Source organism: Myzus persicae, unplaced genomic scaffold (assembly GCF_001856785.1).
Source record: "Myzus persicae strain clone G006 unplaced genomic scaffold, MPER_G0061.0, whole genome shotgun sequence".
Taxonomy (NCBI): Eukaryota; Metazoa; Arthropoda; class Insecta; order Hemiptera; family Aphididae; genus Myzus; species Myzus persicae.
In genome coordinates this window covers 51,260-71,702 of record NW_019104223.1, presented here as the reverse complement: position 1 = coordinate 71,702, position 20,443 = coordinate 51,260, and the positions used below count along the sequence as shown (strand labels likewise).

Below are 20,443 nucleotides of genomic sequence, written 5' to 3'. Positions count from 1 at the left end.
CTAACGTATATGTTATTCTATATATCATATTGTGTCCACAAAAACAGAGTACACATGAAAAGTTATTGAGCATGCGCTAAGTACAAGATTTAAAAATTTAAGACATAGGAATTTATGATCCAATAGTTTGTCCATGTACCTACTGTAAGGAGAATTCAGATGATACATCTATATTATATACTATAGATATAGGGTGCTAAACAGACCTTAACGTGATCTGCTCAGAGTACAATTTGCTATGTTACGCATTTGTAAGACGGAGACAACACATGCTGGTATGACGTCTTCTTAACCCCAGAATTCACTTATCTGTGCGGTTGCCGTGCCACCCTATTCCGAGGACAATTGGGAGTTTACTGTATGATCCTGGATAAACATATATGATATATCACAGTTAGTCGTTTTTTTTTCCAATTCGTCGCTAAGAGAACACACAAATTGTGTAGGTATTGAAATATTCGGGAAAATACTTAAAAACTTGTACGGTCCGATGGCGTCGTCGTTCGAAAGATGTGTTGAAACTAAACTAGCTCTCCAAAAGCTAAACCCTCTGAAGTTAATTGCAGCAGGAGGTGTGAGTGCTGGAGAGTTAGATTAGGGGCCCCCATATCTCTTTTCACATTTCTTGTCCAGTAAGTTTTCGAACATAATTTTACATAACATTTTTTTATTTTTTTGCTATCGATTAGTACTATCTTAAAACGTGTTTATTGGCAAGGCTGATAAATACTGGGAACGCGGTAGACACCTGTCGTACTGATGGTCCCGATTTAAGATAGTATTATCTTAAATCGTGCTGATGGTTAGGCAGGTTTCCTAACCTAACCTAACGGGTTTCTCCCCACTTGGAATCTCGGATACTATTATCAGATTGTATGTATTTTCCCAATATTTCGTATAAGTTTTGCTTTGGTTGAAGTGTATTTTAATGTATTTGATAATATCAGTAAAAATTGAACTGACCAGGGTAAACGGTTAGGTATACCAGCGTATAAAGTGCCAATAAAAAAATTAGTTTATTAGAAAAAGTGAAATAACCAATATAAAACTATATCTATAGATCCCGAATCATAAGGTAAAAATTGTTTTCACTAGAGCGCGTTTTGTTAATCTGTTTCGCTAATTGTACTATTACGTCTTACGTGGTATATGGTAACTCTTAATACGTTGTCTATCTCTGCGGGTACGACACTACAATGCACGAACTGAGATATATCTTTGTTCGTGCTACGATGTATCAGTCATGATAATCTTATAGTGTACTTTGCCGATGACCTACACGGAGGATGGATCTTCTAAGACCGTCACATGGAGCAAGCGGTGAAAAACGAGGCTAGTCCTGTACCAGTGCCGGATAGGGTAAGTATACCATCCCACCGAGTTTTAGAACTTTTACTAGCCTAAAGCCCATTGAATTGGATTAGAACGAGTAATTTGAATACAAAATCTACCGAAATATAATCAGGCCCACCGAGTTAAACTCAGTGACTCGCTTTTTCTACACCCGGGTCTGTTCGGCACACGTATATTATAATTTATATTAGCAGGCTGAAGGATTATTATAACCTACATACATTTAGTTAATTAATTATGAAAATACACGATAGTGTTGAGAGGCCGTTCCGGTAACCAAATTTGACCGTAAAAACATGCTTTCGTACTTCCCATTTTTCTCAGACCTCGTTATTGGTAAAAACGTGATTTTTGCACCAAAATAAGCTCGCAAAGTTCTCCTATCTAGTTTTTCAAACATATTATATTTACATTTTCAATTTTCAATTTTTAAAAAATTATATAAAATATACAGTAAAAGATATCAAAAATCGGGCACTTAATTTTCTAGAAGAACTTCTCTGATTGATTTTGTTTAAAAAAATCATGTTTCTACGACTAACGAAAGGTGAGGGAATTGGGAAGTACGAAAACATATTCAAGAAGAAAAATTACATAGTTACAGCCGTCATGTGCTGCTCTGCTGATTATAGCGGCAGAGTTTCATAACATAGCTCATACCACTACCCCGCGCTCGACTGCAACCGACCGAACCATAGGTTAAAACCCGTTTTCATGTCTCGGCCGGCCGTTTATAAAATATGGTCGGTAGGAAAACCTAACTATATTATGTTGATGACAGATGATAATATTACTATGTCTTACTATTTTCATAACACCCTTATGGAATTTAATATTTTGTATTTTCGTATACTATTATTCCGCTCGCCGTAATTATTTACATAAATGAAAAATCTCATCAAAAAATTGTGATAAATCGTTTAAAAAACTAAAATTTGAAAAAAAAATTCTTAACTTGTAGAAAATTTGACAGTAAAATTTTTTTTTTTCATTGACTAACCATATAATAATATTACAAAAATTAAATCTTTGTTTAACAAAAACCCTTAGGTGCAGTGCATATGAATAAAAAAAAATCTGTTGAATAAAGTGAACAGCGTCCTCAATATAGGTAGAACTCAATTCAATAACTTTCAAAATTCTAACTTTAGAAGCTCATACAAAATTATGTAGAATAGTACGCTCAACATTTTTTTAAATTGCCATTTACAACAACTTATGAGGAATCTTATATCAAATTGTCAAATTTTTTGACCTAGGGAAATTTTATCAACATTAATTATAAAAAACCAATAAAATTTGAAATGTTTGCGATGCTCATAAATAGCTCAAAACGAGGTGAAGTATTTTATAAAAATTTAATGGAGTGCAGAAAATAACGTGAATAATGATAATATTATAGCTGGTAGACGAAAAAAATCTAACCGAAAAAACTCCAAAACAAATAATAATAATAACTAATGACCTAGACTAGCTGATGCTGCTGATATTACTAAGAAAAATAAAATAGTAGGTCCCATTGGTTTGTACCCGTTACGGGCAAAGTATACAATTTGGGCATTGTATACAATGTCTGGACAGTATATAAAATGGCCTTTGTATATTGGGAAATATAGATAACGGATGATATATGATTTAATGAATAATAACATATATTTATATTATTGGGAAATAAAATAAGTTTTTTAATCTTATTATCACTTACTAACAAATTAATAAATATGTAAAAAAAAAATTATCACTTATTTTCGAGTGTCCTGCTTCAGTGACATTTTAATGTACATAGGTGCTCCACGCTGCTTTACATTTATACTTCTGTGTTTAACATTTCTTTACACAAGTACATCGGAATATCAATTAGGTCTATCTGACAGCGAGAATTTATCCCGGAAGATATTTTGGTTGCACCACCAATCCTTTCTTAGTTTCTTAGCTATGCTTCCTTTTTTTTATACGATTCGCAAGTTCGCAACTATTTAAGTATAGCATAATCATATTTCTAATGATATTTTTGTATTTTTTATTTACCTCGTGTTCCATTCTTTTTCGACCACCATATTCAATCAATAAATGAACACCTTGTATAACATCAAATAATTCTTCATTATGTACATAATATTTAATTTGGCTATTTTCAGATATTGCTGATACTGGTACAAATGTACAATTCACTTATTAACATTAGAAACTTTTAACTCGTCATATATTTTTTTTAAATTTATAATCATTCTGTTCCTTTTTTTAAAATTATTCTTTAATTGATTTACGTGTGAAATAAATTGATCATATTTTAACATAATAAAAAATAAAGTATTTAACCTCTTTTTTAACAAATTATTTAAACCTTCATTAGAATTTTCCATATTCGAATAAGTAGGTACGCAACTAAATCAATTAATCTGCCCTATGCAATCAATTATGGTTACTTACTACAAATAGATAATTTTTCGAGAATAAGTAAAAGGCCGACTGTGGCATTGCACGATAAGCACTACAACTACATATAATGTAACTTATAAATTATAATATATTATATCACATATAATATGTGGACTGCTCCATTGTAAAAATGCCTTTAATAGGACGTTATACCCACATGTATTGTCTCCGCTTAGCAAGAGCATAACATATCAAATTTTAAGTTAAGTAGATCACGCTTAGCTCTGTTAGCTTAAAAATTGGAGTGAATTGACCTCTTGTTAAAACTAAATTTAAGTTCAGTACGGATAGATTATTAAGTAGTATTTTTTTTCCATGGATGATGCGATTACATCGACAAATCGGTGTATTTGGGGTATGGAAGAATGTTTATATTCGAAACAAAATTGTGTATTGGGAATAATAATATTTTGTATTAGAATAGGGTAGGTTCTTTATCTTTTTAGAATGATTTTTTCTAATATTGTAGATAGTTAACAAAAATAATATCTGTGTAATTTTATTTTTTATCAGCTACATTTTTAAATTTCTATTTCTATAGGCTAGAGCAGAATATTTTTAAAAACACAAATATAATAATTTGAACCAATACAGTTTATTGCTTATGCATTAGAATCATTAGCATTAATAAGTAGGCAAATATCACATTCGTTTTTGAGTTTAAAAAAATTGATTTTTTATGACATTAGATTTCTATGGTGATACAAACATGTCCCACTTTCAAATGAGTATTATATATAAGTACCGTAGTTCCAGTGTTTGGGAGGAACGAATTCCTTTTTACAGAAAAAGAACCAGAAAATGAACAAGTTCTTTATTTTCAAGGAAAAATAACGAAATATAATATTGATTTATAGATACTGTTTAAAAAATAATAAATATAGATGAATAAAAGAAAAAAATTATATTCAACATTATAATCTTAAATTAAATAGTAAATTATAAGTGTACTACTGGTATAGTGGTATGTGTAACTATAATTAAAAAGTTAAGTACCCAAGTATAAATATGAAAAAAGAACATTGATGATCAAATAAGATTTTTTTTTCAATTGGAACTGAAAAAAGAACACGTTCATTTTCCAATGCAACGACAAAAGAAAGAATTATTTTTATTAAGGAACGAGGAACGGAACGAATTCCTTTTTATAAGGAACTTGCCACACTAGTTCTCGGAATATTATACTATACTGTCCGTATAGAGTACTATAAATAATTTATCTCATTCAATTTATATTTCCGCCTTCTTGGACATTTCTATAATAATATCAAGTATTTAAGTCCCGGCGTGACGTACCCACACACGTACGGACATTAGAGAACAAAGATCGACTCTTCGTAGTAACATACCTACCTAACATATAGCAGGACGTAATAACAGTCTTGACCTTTGTATAGGTGGGGTACTTTTTTGTGCCTAAATTCCAATAAGCCGCTAGAATGTTTTTTTCGTCAGTTACCACTGTTTAGTGTACAAGTATACTAGGCAATAACACATGAATGTGGCAAACGGGATTATGTCGATTTCTCTACATTAAATATTATATCACAGAACAACGCGTGAAATCGTATTTCGATACTTGAATATTTATGTGTGATGTACCCATGAGTGTAAATGTTGTTTCGAATTGTTTATATTAATATTTTTGGTACATCATAATACAACAACAGATTAATAATCATTTACTAACTACGGTGGTTACCAACGCCGTTCACCGCACTGACAACTGAAATAGTGAATACTGATCCGTGATCGTCGCCATAGACAGGTACCTATATACTGTATAATACTATAGTTGGCAAGTGGTGGAGGGAGCGAAAGCGACTGATTAAGTGATAACGTAAATATTAAATAACAACAAGTATTAAGATAGTATTACAACCAATAATAACAACAACAACAACAACAACAACGACAGCTATACAGATCACTGACAAGCAGTGTCCAGACTCCAGACACTGTCCATCGGTATTCAGTAGACCACAGTGACTTTATAGCTGCGCCCGCAGGTAACACACGTCAATAGTGCACAAAAAATAATTAAATATTATCCAATACGGACGTCACATGTGACACTGACACACATCATTTTCTAGGAGCCGTTCACCGCGAGATGAAAAACGTATTTCTCATCACTGTCATCGGGTCGCTGATTGCGTTCGCGTACGTTACTTACGCTTGCAACGAGGCCGTGTGCGCGTCGATCGTCTCCAAGTGCATGATCACACAGTCGTGCAAGTGCGACTTGGTAAACTGTTCGTGCTGCAAAGAATGTTTCAGTTGCCTCAACAATCTGTACAGTGAATGCTGCTCGTGTGTGGGTGAGTCATAGTCTTAAGTTAGGTTTAAGTATGTTGGTTCTATGTGGACTGCCTGTTGATTGTTTGTCATGATTTTTCGTTCCCTCTAAACAACATCACTATCGATGACTCAATGTTGATAACTTGCTAGTAAACTATTGTATACTGACAAGAGTCATCATCAGTTGTGTCCAATACCATCACAAGACACTGTAGTTTCTGGTTATTGTTGATAACCTAACATCTAAATACCTTTTGTTTTTAAATTTGTTCAACATTTGTATAATTAGCAGTTAAACAATAATTATAATTTAATCATAAAATAGCTGGATGATCTTACCAGATTAGTTTTATGATCAGATAGCATGAATGTAGAAGACTGAATCATAGGTACTCTTTATTTTTTTTTATTAAACTCCATAATCCAAGTATTTTACACCCTTAATGGCATTACTTTCCTTGTATTCAGTTTTGATTAAAACTATTAAGCGTTGCTTATACCTTAAGAGTTGAAGATATAAGTTGCAGGACACTGACAGTTATTGGCTTTATCAACCATATAACTTAAGACATTTCTGAACACCAAAAGGTCGGTTATATGGAACACATTCTTCTAGTACTTTATGTGATAAAAAAAATTAATTACTGAAAATACATACAATTTGACCAGTTCCTCTAATAGGTAATACAGATATATTTATACAGTACAAATACTAATCATTAATGTTCTATGATTTTAGACATGTGTCCAAAACCAAATGTTACAACTAATGAACTGAGTAGAAAAAGTCATGTTGAAGATCTATCAGATTCCGTAGTAACTTTGTTTACTGCTCTTGTTTCGGAACCAGACGTACAACAACGATGGGAATCTCTAACATACCCCATTGATTTAGACATTGAAATGTTTAAACCAGATTTTCAGAAAGAATTCAAGTTGTTGCAAAGTAAATTCTACTTAACCATCTATAAATTTAAAATAATTGCTAATGAAATTTGTAATTTAGAAAACTCTGCTCAAGATGTATCTTCTATGAAGATTACTCTGAATTGTTCTGTTGTATTCATGAATCAATGTTTATCTTGGAACAAATGTAAGGCAGCTTGTATATCAATGGGTGCTAAAAGCTATCGATGGTTTCATGATGGATGTTGCGAATGTGTTGGTGAACTGTGTTTAAATTATGGATTAAACCAGAGCCGGTAATTCATCCTGAATTTCTCATTAAAATATTTATTGCTAAAACTTTTTTTTTTTATCAGGTGTAAACACTGTCCATTAAAAGGAACTGTTATGCCAACAATAAGTGAAGCTGATTATGGTGATGAAGAAGATGACGACGAAGAAATGATACAATAAGTAATGAATTTTCATTACTAAAGTATTGTTTTTAAATTTGTATATTATATTATAATTTTGTTGTTTTTCTATATTTTTTTTTTTTTTTGACAGAACTATCATATCAATAAATTCCTACTCTGTAATTTTATAAATATTATAATTCAACTACTTAGATGAGAACGTTTACTAGCCTAAACAAATGCTCTTAGTTCATAGTAGTATAGTAGATCTGACTGTAAAATGATTGATCAATTATCTTATTTTCATTTTAGTGTAGACTATTGTATTTATATTTAGTTAATTTTGTACCTTTTAATATTTAACATTTTTATCCCATTTTATATGTTACTTTGTACAGAGTTATTACTAATCAAAAATCAATTAAGTTAAGTGTGTTTTTTTATGCAAAAGACTCATTTTTTTGGTAAATTTTCAATATTTTGAATTTGAAAATTTTATACCGTGTAGAAGTAATTATTTGCCATAATTTTGAATACGATCTTAATTTTTTTTAGTTATTATTTTTTAGTTTTTACATATGTTTTGCCATACTTATTTTTAATTAATAATTTAATATTTTAATATTTTTAAGCTAAAGTTTTTTTTTTTTGAAAATGTTTTTGTTCAAATGTGTGCAGAAGATGTCTTACAAAATTGTATTGTACAACTCTGCTCACTTAAAATTTAAATGTATAAATTAGGGAATAGTATATAGCATTAGAATTATAAAAAAATGATATGTATTTACAAAAATACAATTTATTTTTTAATTATACAAAAAAATAATACTTCTAATAGCCAATAGAAATAATGATTATTGTGCATTGAAAAAATTGCCCAATATGCTTCTATATTTATATAAGAACAATGTGTAATATTATTTTTTCTATGGATCTGAAAAGTCTATTTTAAATAGTTATGTTATTAAATTATTGATTATGATTTATGATGTTAATTGTTTAAGTGCCATCCTAATACGGATGAAGTGAGGCAGTTGTTCTCAGCTATCAGTTAATTATACTATGGTGCATATTTTAGTTAAATTTTATAGATATAGAATTGTAAATGTTAATTATGTTGTTGGCATACATGTTATATTATTATGTGCTTCTTAGTTATTGCTATGACAGTACAGGATATTCCATACATTAAATAACACGCTTTAAATTTTATATTTTTTTATTTTGTTAATTTTAATTATTGTTAAAAAACTTAACAACCTGTTCATTTTGTATACTTATGTAATACTTATACAATAATCAATGTTGGAAATATTAGGTAAAATTATTGTTTATTGATTTTGAATTGAAATTAAAATACCTTTCTTAATAAACACAGATATTTTTTTATTCTTAATTTATCTTAGAAATTATGCCATAAAAAATATTTAATAATAAATAAGGAGTAATGTAAAGTAACAACACTTTACTAAAACTTCCTATCAGCTATCCTTTAAAAAGTAAGTCAATAATTAAAAATTTAAAAAAGGGGGCAAGTAGGTTCTCTCCTGCTACACAGTAGATATCGAGTAGGTCTTTTAATTTATGTATTAAATTTGAATTCAATACTATATAATTTTATCAAAAAAACAAAAGTAAAGATATTCTGTCGGCAATCAGTTTATATCAAGTTAATTCAATTATTTCTCATGATACGTGTTATGATATTACTACTTAAGTAATTTAGTTAACTATTATAATTACAGTTTGTTGATTCAATTTTTGTATAAGATAATATATTTTTTTTAATAACTAGGTTTTGACAAAATGTTAGCTTTTTTGGTATAACTCAAAAACCAGTAACCGACATTAACCGTAGATATTTTACATTTTTACCAAATGTGTATAGTGTATACTATAAACCATGGAATACATGATCAAGTTTTAAAAATATTTTGACTGGTTTTAAGCTATTTATAAGTATGAGACATTTTTTGTTATTTTACGATTATTGTCGATAAGTAATTTTTCACTCTATCAAAAAACTGAAAATATAATAAGTACGAGGTTTCCTTATTAGTTGTTGTTAATGTTATTAAAAAAGTTGAACATAAACCTACAGTAATCTTTTATGTTAGGTATGAAGTTAGAAATTAAAATTATTTAATATTCATGAATTTTATTGAAATCGGGGAAACTCGCAAATTATTTTGTGGTTGGAAATTCATAAAAAAATGTTCTTTTAGTATTTAAGAATTGAAAATTGAATAGGTATAAGTTACTGCAGATACCTCATGAGTTTTTTCTATATGGTAAGTACAAATATTTTAATTAATATTTTTATCAGTGTTTGAAGTTAATTTGTTTTTTCATATTAGATAGGTAACCTAACCTTTTTTTCAAAGACACCGTTTTTACAAGTTTTACTTTATATAGATGCACATACAATATTTAAAAGATTATAAAATAAAAATAAAAATAATTATTCAACAACAGTTAATGTGTAGGTACTCAGTGTTAAAAACATAGCATAATATACAAATATTTCAAGTGATCTATGTACGTCAAATAATACAAATAATTACCTTATATTAGAGATTATCAAAGGTACCTTACTTTACTTACTTTTACTACAAAGGTACACACTAAAGCGTACTACACCGTACACAACAATAGTCAATAAATAGTCAATAAGGAACATTTGAATTTCTTATAATTGTTATATTGTATATAATATTATCGTAAAAATGGTACCTATAGGCAACACAAAAAAAATGTATTTTGGAGATTTAATTTTACAGAACTATCACGATATCGCAGTAAAAAACCAAATATTATTAATGTATATGTAAATTAATCATTTGTTATTAAATATTAATAATGATGGTAATTAGCAATTACACTAATAAGTGTTTAAAAAAATATTTGTTCAATAATTTGCATGTGTTTGTGAGTAATATTGTACTCCATTAGGGATTTTTTTCCGAGGATTTTTATTCCGATACCGTTTAATTGTAAATACACGTAGGTACACAATTAGTATTTTGATAAAGAATATAGATGATACCTAATCATTTATTTTTGAAATATTCATCCATGTTTATTCAACGTAACGTACCTATTAACATTTAATCTATATTTCTTCTTTTTGCAAGGTTGCAGATTAAGTCAGGGCATGTTCATTGTTTAGTGTTCACTGTACATATTTTTTTGGTAAAAAATTATCAGGATAGAATTGACTTGATTATTTCTTGGTATTATCCACAGAGTTCGCTTCAATTTCATGAGGGTAGGTCAATTACACATAATTCGACAAAAATCACTAGGAATAAAGCACTTGGTAGGTGCACCTAAAAAACGACCAGCCTATTTATCAATATTCTATGTAACTAAAACCGGTAAAATAATGATAATAATTGGTAAAAAACAAGGAGGGCTTTGATATCCAAAAAAATGAATATCAAATATTGTACTGACTAGTCCGGTCACTAGTCACAACTAAATATTACACCCTTCACACAAAATGTTGTCCTGGTAACAATGGACGCAAACATTAGACATTTGAATATCATGCAACTCGTCCAGAAACATGATTACTTAGTTGACCATATAAGATACAAGAACAGCAAATTAGAAAGTGCTTAATCAGTATAATATATTATTTTTAACTGAAAACGAATTATGTAATACAATAAGTTTAAAATGACAGGTCAGTTGAAAATCACTAGTAGGTAAAGTATTATTTATGTAGGCCGAATCTATATTTTGTCTAAATAAGTAGGTACATAATTATATGCGTTAAAACCCATAACCGTACTAAATGTATCAAACTCGCTTATAATTATATATATTATAGATAAAGGACGTTTAGGCGAGTGTACGGTTTAATACTATATTTCCTGTTGTACCCATACTGATTCATGGTTATTTTTTGCAGGGTCATCAGTCGACAATTGGGACGTATTAGACGATTTGATCACTATAGATGAAGGCAAACGAAAAGATCAAGAAAAAATGTATGCAGTACATAGTAATGGAGGGGGGTCTCGCACTCTAACGTTGTTTATGTAATAATTATGTCAGTTGTGACTTGTGGTGAGAAACTATTGCAGAGGGTTTCAAACTTACAAAAAAGCAACCCATGGACGGATTTTCTGGCTCACATATACAAAAAAATTAAATTAAAATTTTTTTTTTTTGATTTTGAATTAATTGCGGTATTTATTAATTTGTATTTAACTTTTGGATTTTTCCTCTATTTTCTTTTTACAAATATTACATTTTGATGGAACCAGAAAATTTTCAAAATTATTAATTGGTAATCCCTAATATCTATTGTCTATTATTCTTAAGTCCTAACCATCACGAATCACGATGTCTTTGAGTCCAAAATATAAACTTTATGGGGCCCCCAAATAGTTGATTTAAATATAAAATCACTTACAGACCTTAACATAATATTATATATTTATATCTATATAATCTATACACCTAGTTATACAAACTATGCATTACATTGTACATATACGTTATACAAGTACATATACTTCACTTGTACTTGGTTAGTGATCTTCATGAGCATCATTTGGTGAGGGGGGGGGCAGTTGGGAACATTTCCCCCGCCATGTATGTTTATGAACAGGTCAATATTTTTGTAACTTTATTTTTAGCTCAGCTGGAATGTGGGAGTTGGTGCAGCCCCAGATTTTAATCATAAATCGATGTTATTTTTAAGAAACATAAAGTACACCATAGCTAAGAATATTATTTAAAGCGATACTTTAACAGCTGATTGATATGTTTGTAACAATTTCGATTCATATAGATATTCCTTAAGAGCTTTATTAGGTACCTACTTATTGTTTATTTTTTGCTGTTTCATTTCATATTATTTATTAATGTGTACAAGTATACTATAATATTATTATTTTTTTATTATTTATATTTTTTTTTGTGTAGTTATTGTCTCATTTTGACATCAAATAATAATGACATTAATGAAGTTTATTGGAACAACAAAAAGATAAATAATACAAAAAATAAATACCATATAGGATACATATTGCAGCACCCCTAAAAGTAAAGCTTGTGCTGGGGAGCAAGTTCTGATTACTTTAGACTTTAAGAATACAAATAATTTGAAAAACAATCTAGGTACTGGATTTTATGTAGGTGGAGCAATTGATATAAAGATAAAGTACTTTTTACACTTTTTATTTATTTTATGAGTAATTCCATCAATTTTAAAAAATACTTTGTATAAATATTACAAGATGATTAACAAACTATTTTTGCTGACGAATCTATTAAATATTAAAGTTATTTTTTTTGTTATGTAGCTACTAACTGAACAGGCTTCCCAAAATGGGTAAGAGTTCATAAGTTATAACATTTGTGAAGTTACATTTTTGAATCTTAGCTCACATTTTGAAAAGTCATTCTTTTTGTTATAACTTGCAAATGAACTAATTGCAATATGGTTCATGTTATTGTTATAAACTTATGCCAAATGAAAATTTTGCTCCAACTTAAGAAAAACTGAAATTACGTCCCTGATCTAACTTCTAACACAAATCTCAACAACATTTAAGTATAAATAAAACATACTGTCTTGGTTTTAAAAATACTGTTGTCTTAAATAATTGGTAGTTTCCACTATCGAACACTATGGGTAGGTATTTAATATATTAGATTGATAGGTAAGCACTATGTGGTTAATTATATATTAAAAATATATATAATTTATACACTTGGGTAAAAACAAACTCTAGAAAAAAAAGGGACATAGCCACAGGTATTACTAGGTTCATAAATCCGAGAATTTAACAAAATATATTATGAATATAACATTCTGTTGCCTCGTCGAAAACGACGTCGTATATGCGTTGACTTATTCGTCTGTCCCTGGTAGGAATAATGAGGTGCGAAGACCGGCATCATCGACCACCACAAGGAAAACGACAACAGACGATTGGCTGGGACTGCGGCCGAAAAGCAACGCGGAGATGACGTCGTACGAACCATCGTCACACGGCCTTGGAGGGCAAAATGTATCGAGGCGCCATGACTTGAGGCGACAGAGCACGCAACAGCGAACGTCGGGGAACCGTTCGGCGGGCTTGTTGTTCAGCGACGACGATGACGACGACGACAACGACGGTAAGAAGAATAAGACTGCCAACCGAAACGTTTTTGACTCGTTCGCCGATGCCACGTACCATAGTACCGGTGTAAGTGCTGTACCGTTACCAACCACAACCACAGTCAATTTAGACGCCACCTCGGCCGCCGACCGAACGTGGACCGCAGTTTCCGAGCCACTGACGTTATCTAAACGCCGAGAGACGTCACCGTCTATTATCACGGTCGCCAAGAAAACCGCGGCAGTCTCAGGTACCTATATATAGCTGAAACCGATCATAATGATCATTTATGATAAAACAAATTATGGGAACTATTTTAGTTTAGCTACCATACGATTTTTTTAATTTTTTATTTTGAAACATAATATGTCCTCCAATGAGTTAAGAACAAATGTGCAAAAAAAATGGGCTAAAATGCACTTCACCAACCCCCTCACGATTTTCAATTTTTTTTTTTAACGATGGTGTCAAAATTGTTTACCGGAAACTATTTTAGAAGTTATAGCCGTTTCAAGTTTGTGGTTATATGGCAAATAGTACGTATTGCTCGTGCGCCGCTCATCACATACCACAACAGTCACCAGCGCGCGTAATTATAATATTATGAATCATATCATAAAAAATACTGTAAAATATATTTAATAATACCATGAATGTGTTACAATACTTATATCTCTTGACCATCATTTCCACTGAGTGACTAATTTTCACTTTCTAACTCCTCAATTTCCTCTACATGAACATGATCAACATTTTAGCCACAGGGGTGGTTAGTGGATGAGCCCGCATCCAAACTCGAGGTCCTCCGGAGTTTGGTGACCGAGCCGTTAGGCAAATAGATCCACTATAGTAAACTTGTGTTATTAACAGGCAAGGTTACAAAATATTCATTAGCCTTAACTTGAACATAAGTGCAAAACAACTTAATATAGCTTATTCTACTATCATAAAGATAATTTAATGTACATAATAATAATAATATACATTTAAGTAATAACGAGGTAATTATAAAATAGCGATACTAATGTAAAGATGTATACAAACGACAAATATTCATAACTTGACTATGGTTAAAATACTTCAAAACAAAAAAAAATATATCATACTCGTTGCGCGCATGCTTATAAACGTAAAATCACTAACTTTGGAAGGCTATAACTTTTAAATTAATAGTTTCTAGTAAAAAATTTTGCACCATCGTTTTAAGCATAAAAACAAGTCGTTTATAAAAAATTGAAAATCGTGAGGGGGTTTGTAAAGTGCATTTGTTCCAAAAATTGAGGAAATCATTATTTTGGAAGTTATATCCTCTCTAAGTTTGTGATTTTACGTTTTTAAGCGTGCCTACGCACAAAGAAATACTTTACTGCTGGGTGCCGCAATTATAACAAATTTTGATTTTTTTTTCGTATTTTACTAACTTAACCTGGATGACGATGAAATCAGAATTTGCAGTATAAGCGAGTAATCTTATTTTTGAATAAGTGACTTTTTTTATGTTATTTAACGGGACAAAAGCCTAATATATGTTGAATAATATGTGTGATAATAATAGGTGACCTAAGGTATAATTATAATTGAGTAACAAGTAAATCAAAGAAAAACAGTCAATAATCATATTACAATTACAATAATTAATGAGTATAATAGAAACATAAATGTAATTACTGATAATATCTATTAGTATAATTACAAAAATACTCAATAGAGTAAAAATTTCAAAAATCAATTTGGGTATCATTAGCTAGGTAATCTAGTAGATCTATTTAACATTTTAAACGAACATTTATGGTATAGTTATCGTACTGTGCAAGTGATTGTGAAAATCATAAGTAGAACTAGTTTGTCGTCGAGGGACATGAAAATTTATAAAATTAAACAATTCTGGACGATCTATATGTACCCAATGACCAATCTAAATGAGAATTTCAACAAGTATATTCCTTATAAAATAACGGGGCTGCTCATATTTAGAGTATCTAATAACGGCAAGATAATCATTATGAATGTGGTTATCGTGGAATACTACATTTGAAGGATATAAAATGAAAGAAACGATTTTGGATAGCTTCAAGGCATTGTATATGAATATTTGCAAAGGCGACCAGATAATAGAATTATACTCAATAGTGGAACAAACTAAAGAGAAATATAAATAATAACTTTTAATGTAATGGAATTAGAAAAATCCTTACATGTCCTAGTAATAAATCCAAGAATGGGCAACAATTTTTTTGAAATATTTAAGTTATTCCCATTAAAAGATGAAGTAGTATCAAACGATTCAAACGCACCACCTAAATAAACATTTTCAAACACACGATGAAATAAAATATCATTTAAATAATAGTTGGGGAGAACTGGAGCACGTGACCTAGAAAAATACATAACTTTTTATTTATCAATGTTAAGCAACAAATTATTTTATTTTCACCAGATTTATTTGGTTAGAACTACATAAATGATAAATCTAATGTATTTTGAACTAAAAGTGTTTATTTTAATCATCCTTCCTTATCCTTCATACAGCTTTATTCCATAAATAATCTTTAGTTAACCTAACCTTCGGGTACATGGGTAATCGGGTAACGTGACAAGTGAACCTAACTATAACCATAAGGCCAGCAGGGACCTAACTGGTCAAATAAAAAAAATTGTTAACTTGGGCTGTCGCCTGTCGATAGTCCTTTTAAATTATATGCACGCACCACGTATACTGAATAGGCGTAATTAGGTACTGATGTACTGTGATTTAATAAATTATACAAATAAAATTACAGTAACTCCTTAAACGATGATCAAGCTTCAAATTCTAATTTCACCATCATTCTTAAAGCAATTAATTTTTTTCACCATCTTTCTCAACTCGTAAGTCATTTACCTACATACAAATATTTCAAAAAAAAAAATTTTTAAATCTCATAGTAGTTAAGTGCAATTATACCCAATTATTGTTAGGTAGTAAACCTCGTTCATTGACCCTTCTGAAAACTATTGTTTTGTTATCCAGAAAATATGCCTTCTTGGTTGAGTGGTTTAAAACATAACACAGACGAAGCGACCACCCTGTCTATCGCTCCTCCCCCTACTACTCATCATATTTCGTCCACTGGCAAAATGGCCGATGCAAATGTTGCGCAGAAAACTGCAGAGAAAGTTGAAAACGAAATCACCGAAGAAAAATCGTCTTCGATTTTGTCGTTGCTTAGAGGAAAAGACAGTATCCAAACTTCCATGTTGGAATTGATCCGAGAGCTGGCTAAAAAAAAACAAGACATACAGCAGGCTGCAATAACATTGATGCAAGAGCAACAAAACAGCGACCTCCTAATTAAAGTAACAAGATAATTATAATTAATTAATACTTCCTACGGATTGTTTATACTGTGTACAAATATAAAATATAATATCTTATACAGGCGTTCTTAATGGATAATAGTTATTCTGTAATGAATCCCGATATTCAAGAGTTAGAGCGTCTGCGGTCTGAGAATCACAAATTTCAACTGACGAACGACCATCTTTCAAAAACACACGAATTAGAATTAGATGCTTTAAAGACTAAATATGAGTAAGACTTGTGAGATATTTGAGCTTTATACCAAAATGCTTGTTTAAAAACGTTAATTATTACTTATTTTTTTTAAAAATTATATTTAAATTGTACTGTGAATAAATTTGTGATAATAATGATATATATAGGTAACTATAGTATGCATTTATACGCAATTATTAAGTATCCAATTTTATAGTAAATTAAACATCGTATTTATACTAAGCAATTGAATTTTCATTTTTAAATTATTTGAAACTTACTTGGTTCTATATACATATAGATTACAGCAAAATGTGTTGCATGAAAAGCTAGATCGTTATGAGGAGCGTGTAAATGAGCTGATAGAAGAACGAAAATCCGATATGACGGAACGAAAAGAAAATGAAAAGCGCTTAAAAGATATGTACGAGGAGAGGTTACGCGAGATGCACGAGAGTCATTTAATAGATCTCAAGCAAACTACAGAAGTTCAAAGGATTAAAATGAACCACTTGGAGGAAGTTGAATCTTGCTTACGTGATTCAAAGCCAAAGCGTCTGACCAGCGAAGAGATGACCGCTAGAGAGATTTCAATTACCGCTCAAAACAAACAACTTAAAGGTAAAGAGGTCGTAGGTGCAGTAATATATAGGTAACTGAAGTTATAGTACAATTAATAATTAGATAGTATAAGAGTTACACTTTTATTGAGCAACCAGTCAGTCTTCCAATAAATTAAAATACATTTTGATTATTTTTTTAATTAGTTATTATTATAGTCATGGGTACATTTATAAATTCACCATCTCATATCCTCATAAATTTGGTTAAAGAAGCATTTAAGTTTATTTGTTAAAAGTATCTAATTGTTACTTGGTTGATTTTTAAATTAATTTACCTATATAATCAGTTAAATTAACTATTGTAACTAGTAAGTATTCTGTATTTGTAATAATTTAGCTTTTAATAGTTAAATTGAAATATAATACTTTAGGTTCAAATTAATAGCTCATTTAAAATGTTTAATTTTTAGTATGCTAAAGTACAAATTAATACAAAATAATGACGGAAACAACATTCAATAAAATATAAATGATATTATTCCAAGTTGAAATAGATGTAGAACATTAGTGTATAAGTATAATTATAAAGATTGAACAAAATTATTTATTTAGACATTTTAACTAAGTTGTTAAATTGGTACTCTCCATATTATACTTACTTTAAAATTTGAGCTATGTATTGCAAGATAAGTAACTATTAACTTACAACGTAGGCACTTCTTATGTTAACACCTAGATTTGACTTTAATTAACTCATTTTGATTAATACCACCTACATGTGTGATGAGTATAGATTTACAGGAAGAAGTAGATAAGCAGATGGCCACGTTGGAAGGAGAAAGATCAGCTCTTCAAATGAAAATTGAAGAGTTTCAATCAAGAAATCAACGAGAACGAAATGAACTGGAACTCTTAAATAAAGAGCTAAAACGATCTATGAAGGCATTTGAGGATGGTCGCAAGACATGGGAACGTGAAAAAAAATCAGAAACACAATATATCGAAGGTCGCAAGCAAGAGTTGGAAGTAAGTATTAAGTCATGAGACACACCATGTGGGTAGTTGGTGTGTACTACCACAGGATAAGACTATAGTTAATATTTTTCTATTTGTCCAGGATGTTCGTTCGTCAGTCATCGAAGAACAGCGCAAGTTAGCAGAAGAACGTTTTGAAGTGGCTTCGGAACGATACAGACTCGAAACCATGCTGAAATTAGATGCCGGTACGGGAACCGATTTGATACAAGCTAAAGTGGAACTGAAAGAGAACTTTAAGGAGCTAAAAAGAAAAGAAAAAGAGTTAGACAAACGATTAGAACATACAAAAGAGCTGGAAAAACGTTTAGCCGATGAAAAAAGTAGATTGCAAGAACTGGACGACCAAATTAAAATGAAATCAATTCGTGCTGAAAAAATGTTTAAGGTGAATATCTGATAAATATATATATTATGTTCTAGGAGTTTACACCCACAGCGCTGATCTCCTAATTATAAATGGTGTTCGTAAGTTTGTAAAAAACAAAATACACGTGCATTTATCGATATTTTCCAAGCATTGACAAATTCAAATATGTTATATTAAACATCGATATATCAGTTTCATAACATTATACACATTATCATTAACATACATTAATTATTTTCAAAATAGATGGCTCTTTCAAAACAAGAAGAAGGTCTGAAGGCTTTAGAGAATGCAAAAGATATTCAAAATAAATTCGATAAAAAAGGTAAAGATATTCAAAATCGACTGTTGGACGTTATAAAACGTGAAGAAAATATTGCCATGGTGAGTATTGTACTTAAAACTAGGGCTGCATAATTTAAGACACCTTATTAAATTTGTAGGAAGAAACTAAAATAGTCAAAGAAAAAGATGCGTTTAGCAAATTACGAAAAAAACTTGATCTCGTTCTACCTCAACTGTCTGGAGACGAAATGCGTTTTTTAGATCCTAAGTTAAATAAATATGAAGCTGAAAAGGAAGTATACTTCAAAAAAACTCAATTATACTAATTATAAGCTTTGTAATAAATGTTGATGTATACATAACTCATTAATGGGTATGTAATTGTATAATTTTACTGAGAAAATATGATCTATACATGATCATTTCATTACTATATCTTACTCAACTTTTCTTTTTCTATATACTTGCCTGTTACCATATATTAATATTTGATCACTAATAACTGTAAATAAGTAAAAACAAATTAATTAACCAATCACAAAATCAAAATAACTCAACAAACGTATTTATAAGATTTAGAAATTTCTGGTTACATAGCTGACTATAAATAGTTACATTTGGTTTTACTTTTAAACCTTATAGTCTATGGTTTTAATATGTTAATATGTATTATGTATTTCTAACTTTAAAGCAATGTAGAAGAGTAAAAGTAGTATTGACATAAGTAACTTGGGATTACCTCCCGTTAAAAACAGAATTAATCATATAAGTCAAATTCAACAGAACCATCACACTTTTCTATAAATGTTTTCACTTACCATTTATTTTGCATTTAAGTCATTATGGCGAAAAGGCTAAAAACATATTTCATAATTTTACAGATTATGTACATATAAGAACCCTACAGTCTACACTTAGTTTTTTAATATTTTAGCAATATCAAGTGTTATGTGATAAAAACAACAAAGATATTTATCATTATAATTTGTTTTTATATTTCTATATAAATTGTAGATAATAATTTACAAAAAAAATGTATAATAATAATAATAATAATAATAATAATAATAATAATAATGTTTTATAGTTATAATAATAATAATAATAATAATAATACGATTATAAATAAAATAAATTAT

General features: G+C 29.8%; 2 protein-coding genes across 6 annotated transcripts; both read left to right on the top strand.

Moving 5' to 3' along the window:
• The first annotated feature begins 5,064 nt into the window (after positions 1–5,064).
• On the top strand, positions 5,065–7,801 carry LOC111040193 (protein twisted gastrulation). Of its 3 annotated transcripts, XM_022323999.1 has the most exons (6): positions 5,576–5,801; positions 5,889–6,113; positions 6,833–7,039; positions 7,100–7,295; positions 7,356–7,452; positions 7,546–7,801. In XM_022323999.1, exons 2-5 carry the CDS (start codon positions 5,906–5,908, stop codon positions 7,450–7,452), a joined length of 708 nt encoding a protein of 235 aa, XP_022179691.1. In that variant the 5' UTR covers positions 5,576–5,801; positions 5,889–5,905; the 3' UTR covers positions 7,546–7,801. The 3 variants fall into 3 exon arrangements, with proteins under 3 accessions (XP_022179690.1, XP_022179691.1, XP_022179689.1); XM_022323998.1 differs by lacking the exon at positions 5,576–5,801 and adding an exon at positions 5,065–5,560 and having other exon boundaries at positions 7,356–7,626; XM_022323997.1 differs by having other exon boundaries at positions 5,577–5,801; positions 7,356–7,626.
• A 972-nt stretch (positions 7,802–8,773) lies between these two features.
• On the top strand, positions 8,774–20,312 carry LOC111040192 (trichohyalin-like). Of its 3 annotated transcripts, none has more exons than XM_022323995.1 (10): positions 8,774–8,893; positions 11,311–11,389; positions 13,285–13,766; positions 16,527–16,852; positions 16,936–17,087; positions 17,353–17,672; positions 18,408–18,640; positions 18,732–19,037; positions 19,266–19,403; positions 19,463–20,312. In XM_022323995.1, coding segments are annotated over exons 2-10 (2,127 nt in total). In that variant the 5' UTR covers positions 8,774–8,893; positions 11,311–11,387; the 3' UTR covers positions 19,631–20,312. The 3 variants fall into 3 exon arrangements, with proteins under 3 accessions (XP_022179687.1, XP_022179686.1, XP_022179688.1); XM_022323994.1 differs by lacking the exon at positions 8,774–8,893 and adding an exon at positions 10,290–11,082; XM_022323996.1 differs by lacking the exon at positions 8,774–8,893 and adding an exon at positions 10,291–11,104.
• The last annotated feature ends 131 nt before the right edge of the window (positions 20,313–20,443 follow it).

Coding starts and splice junctions, on each gene's coding strand:
- LOC111040193 (XM_022323999.1), top strand. CDS start 5,906: ATGAAAAACGTATTTCTCATCACTGTCATCGGGTCGCTGATTGCGTTC. Junction 6,114..6,832: donor TGAATGCTGCTCGTGTGTGG/GTGAGTCATAGT, acceptor CTATGATTTTAG/ACATGTGTCCAAAACCAAAT. Junction 7,296..7,355: donor TATGGATTAAACCAGAGCCG/GTAATTCATCCT, acceptor TTTTTTTATCAG/GTGTAAACACTGTCCATTAA.
- LOC111040192 (XM_022323994.1), top strand. Junction 17,673..18,407: donor TCAAAACAAACAACTTAAAG/GTAAAGAGGTCG, acceptor TGATGAGTATAG/ATTTACAGGAAGAAGTAGAT. Junction 19,404..19,462: donor GTGAAGAAAATATTGCCATG/GTGAGTATTGTA, acceptor TTAAATTTGTAG/GAAGAAACTAAAATAGTCAA.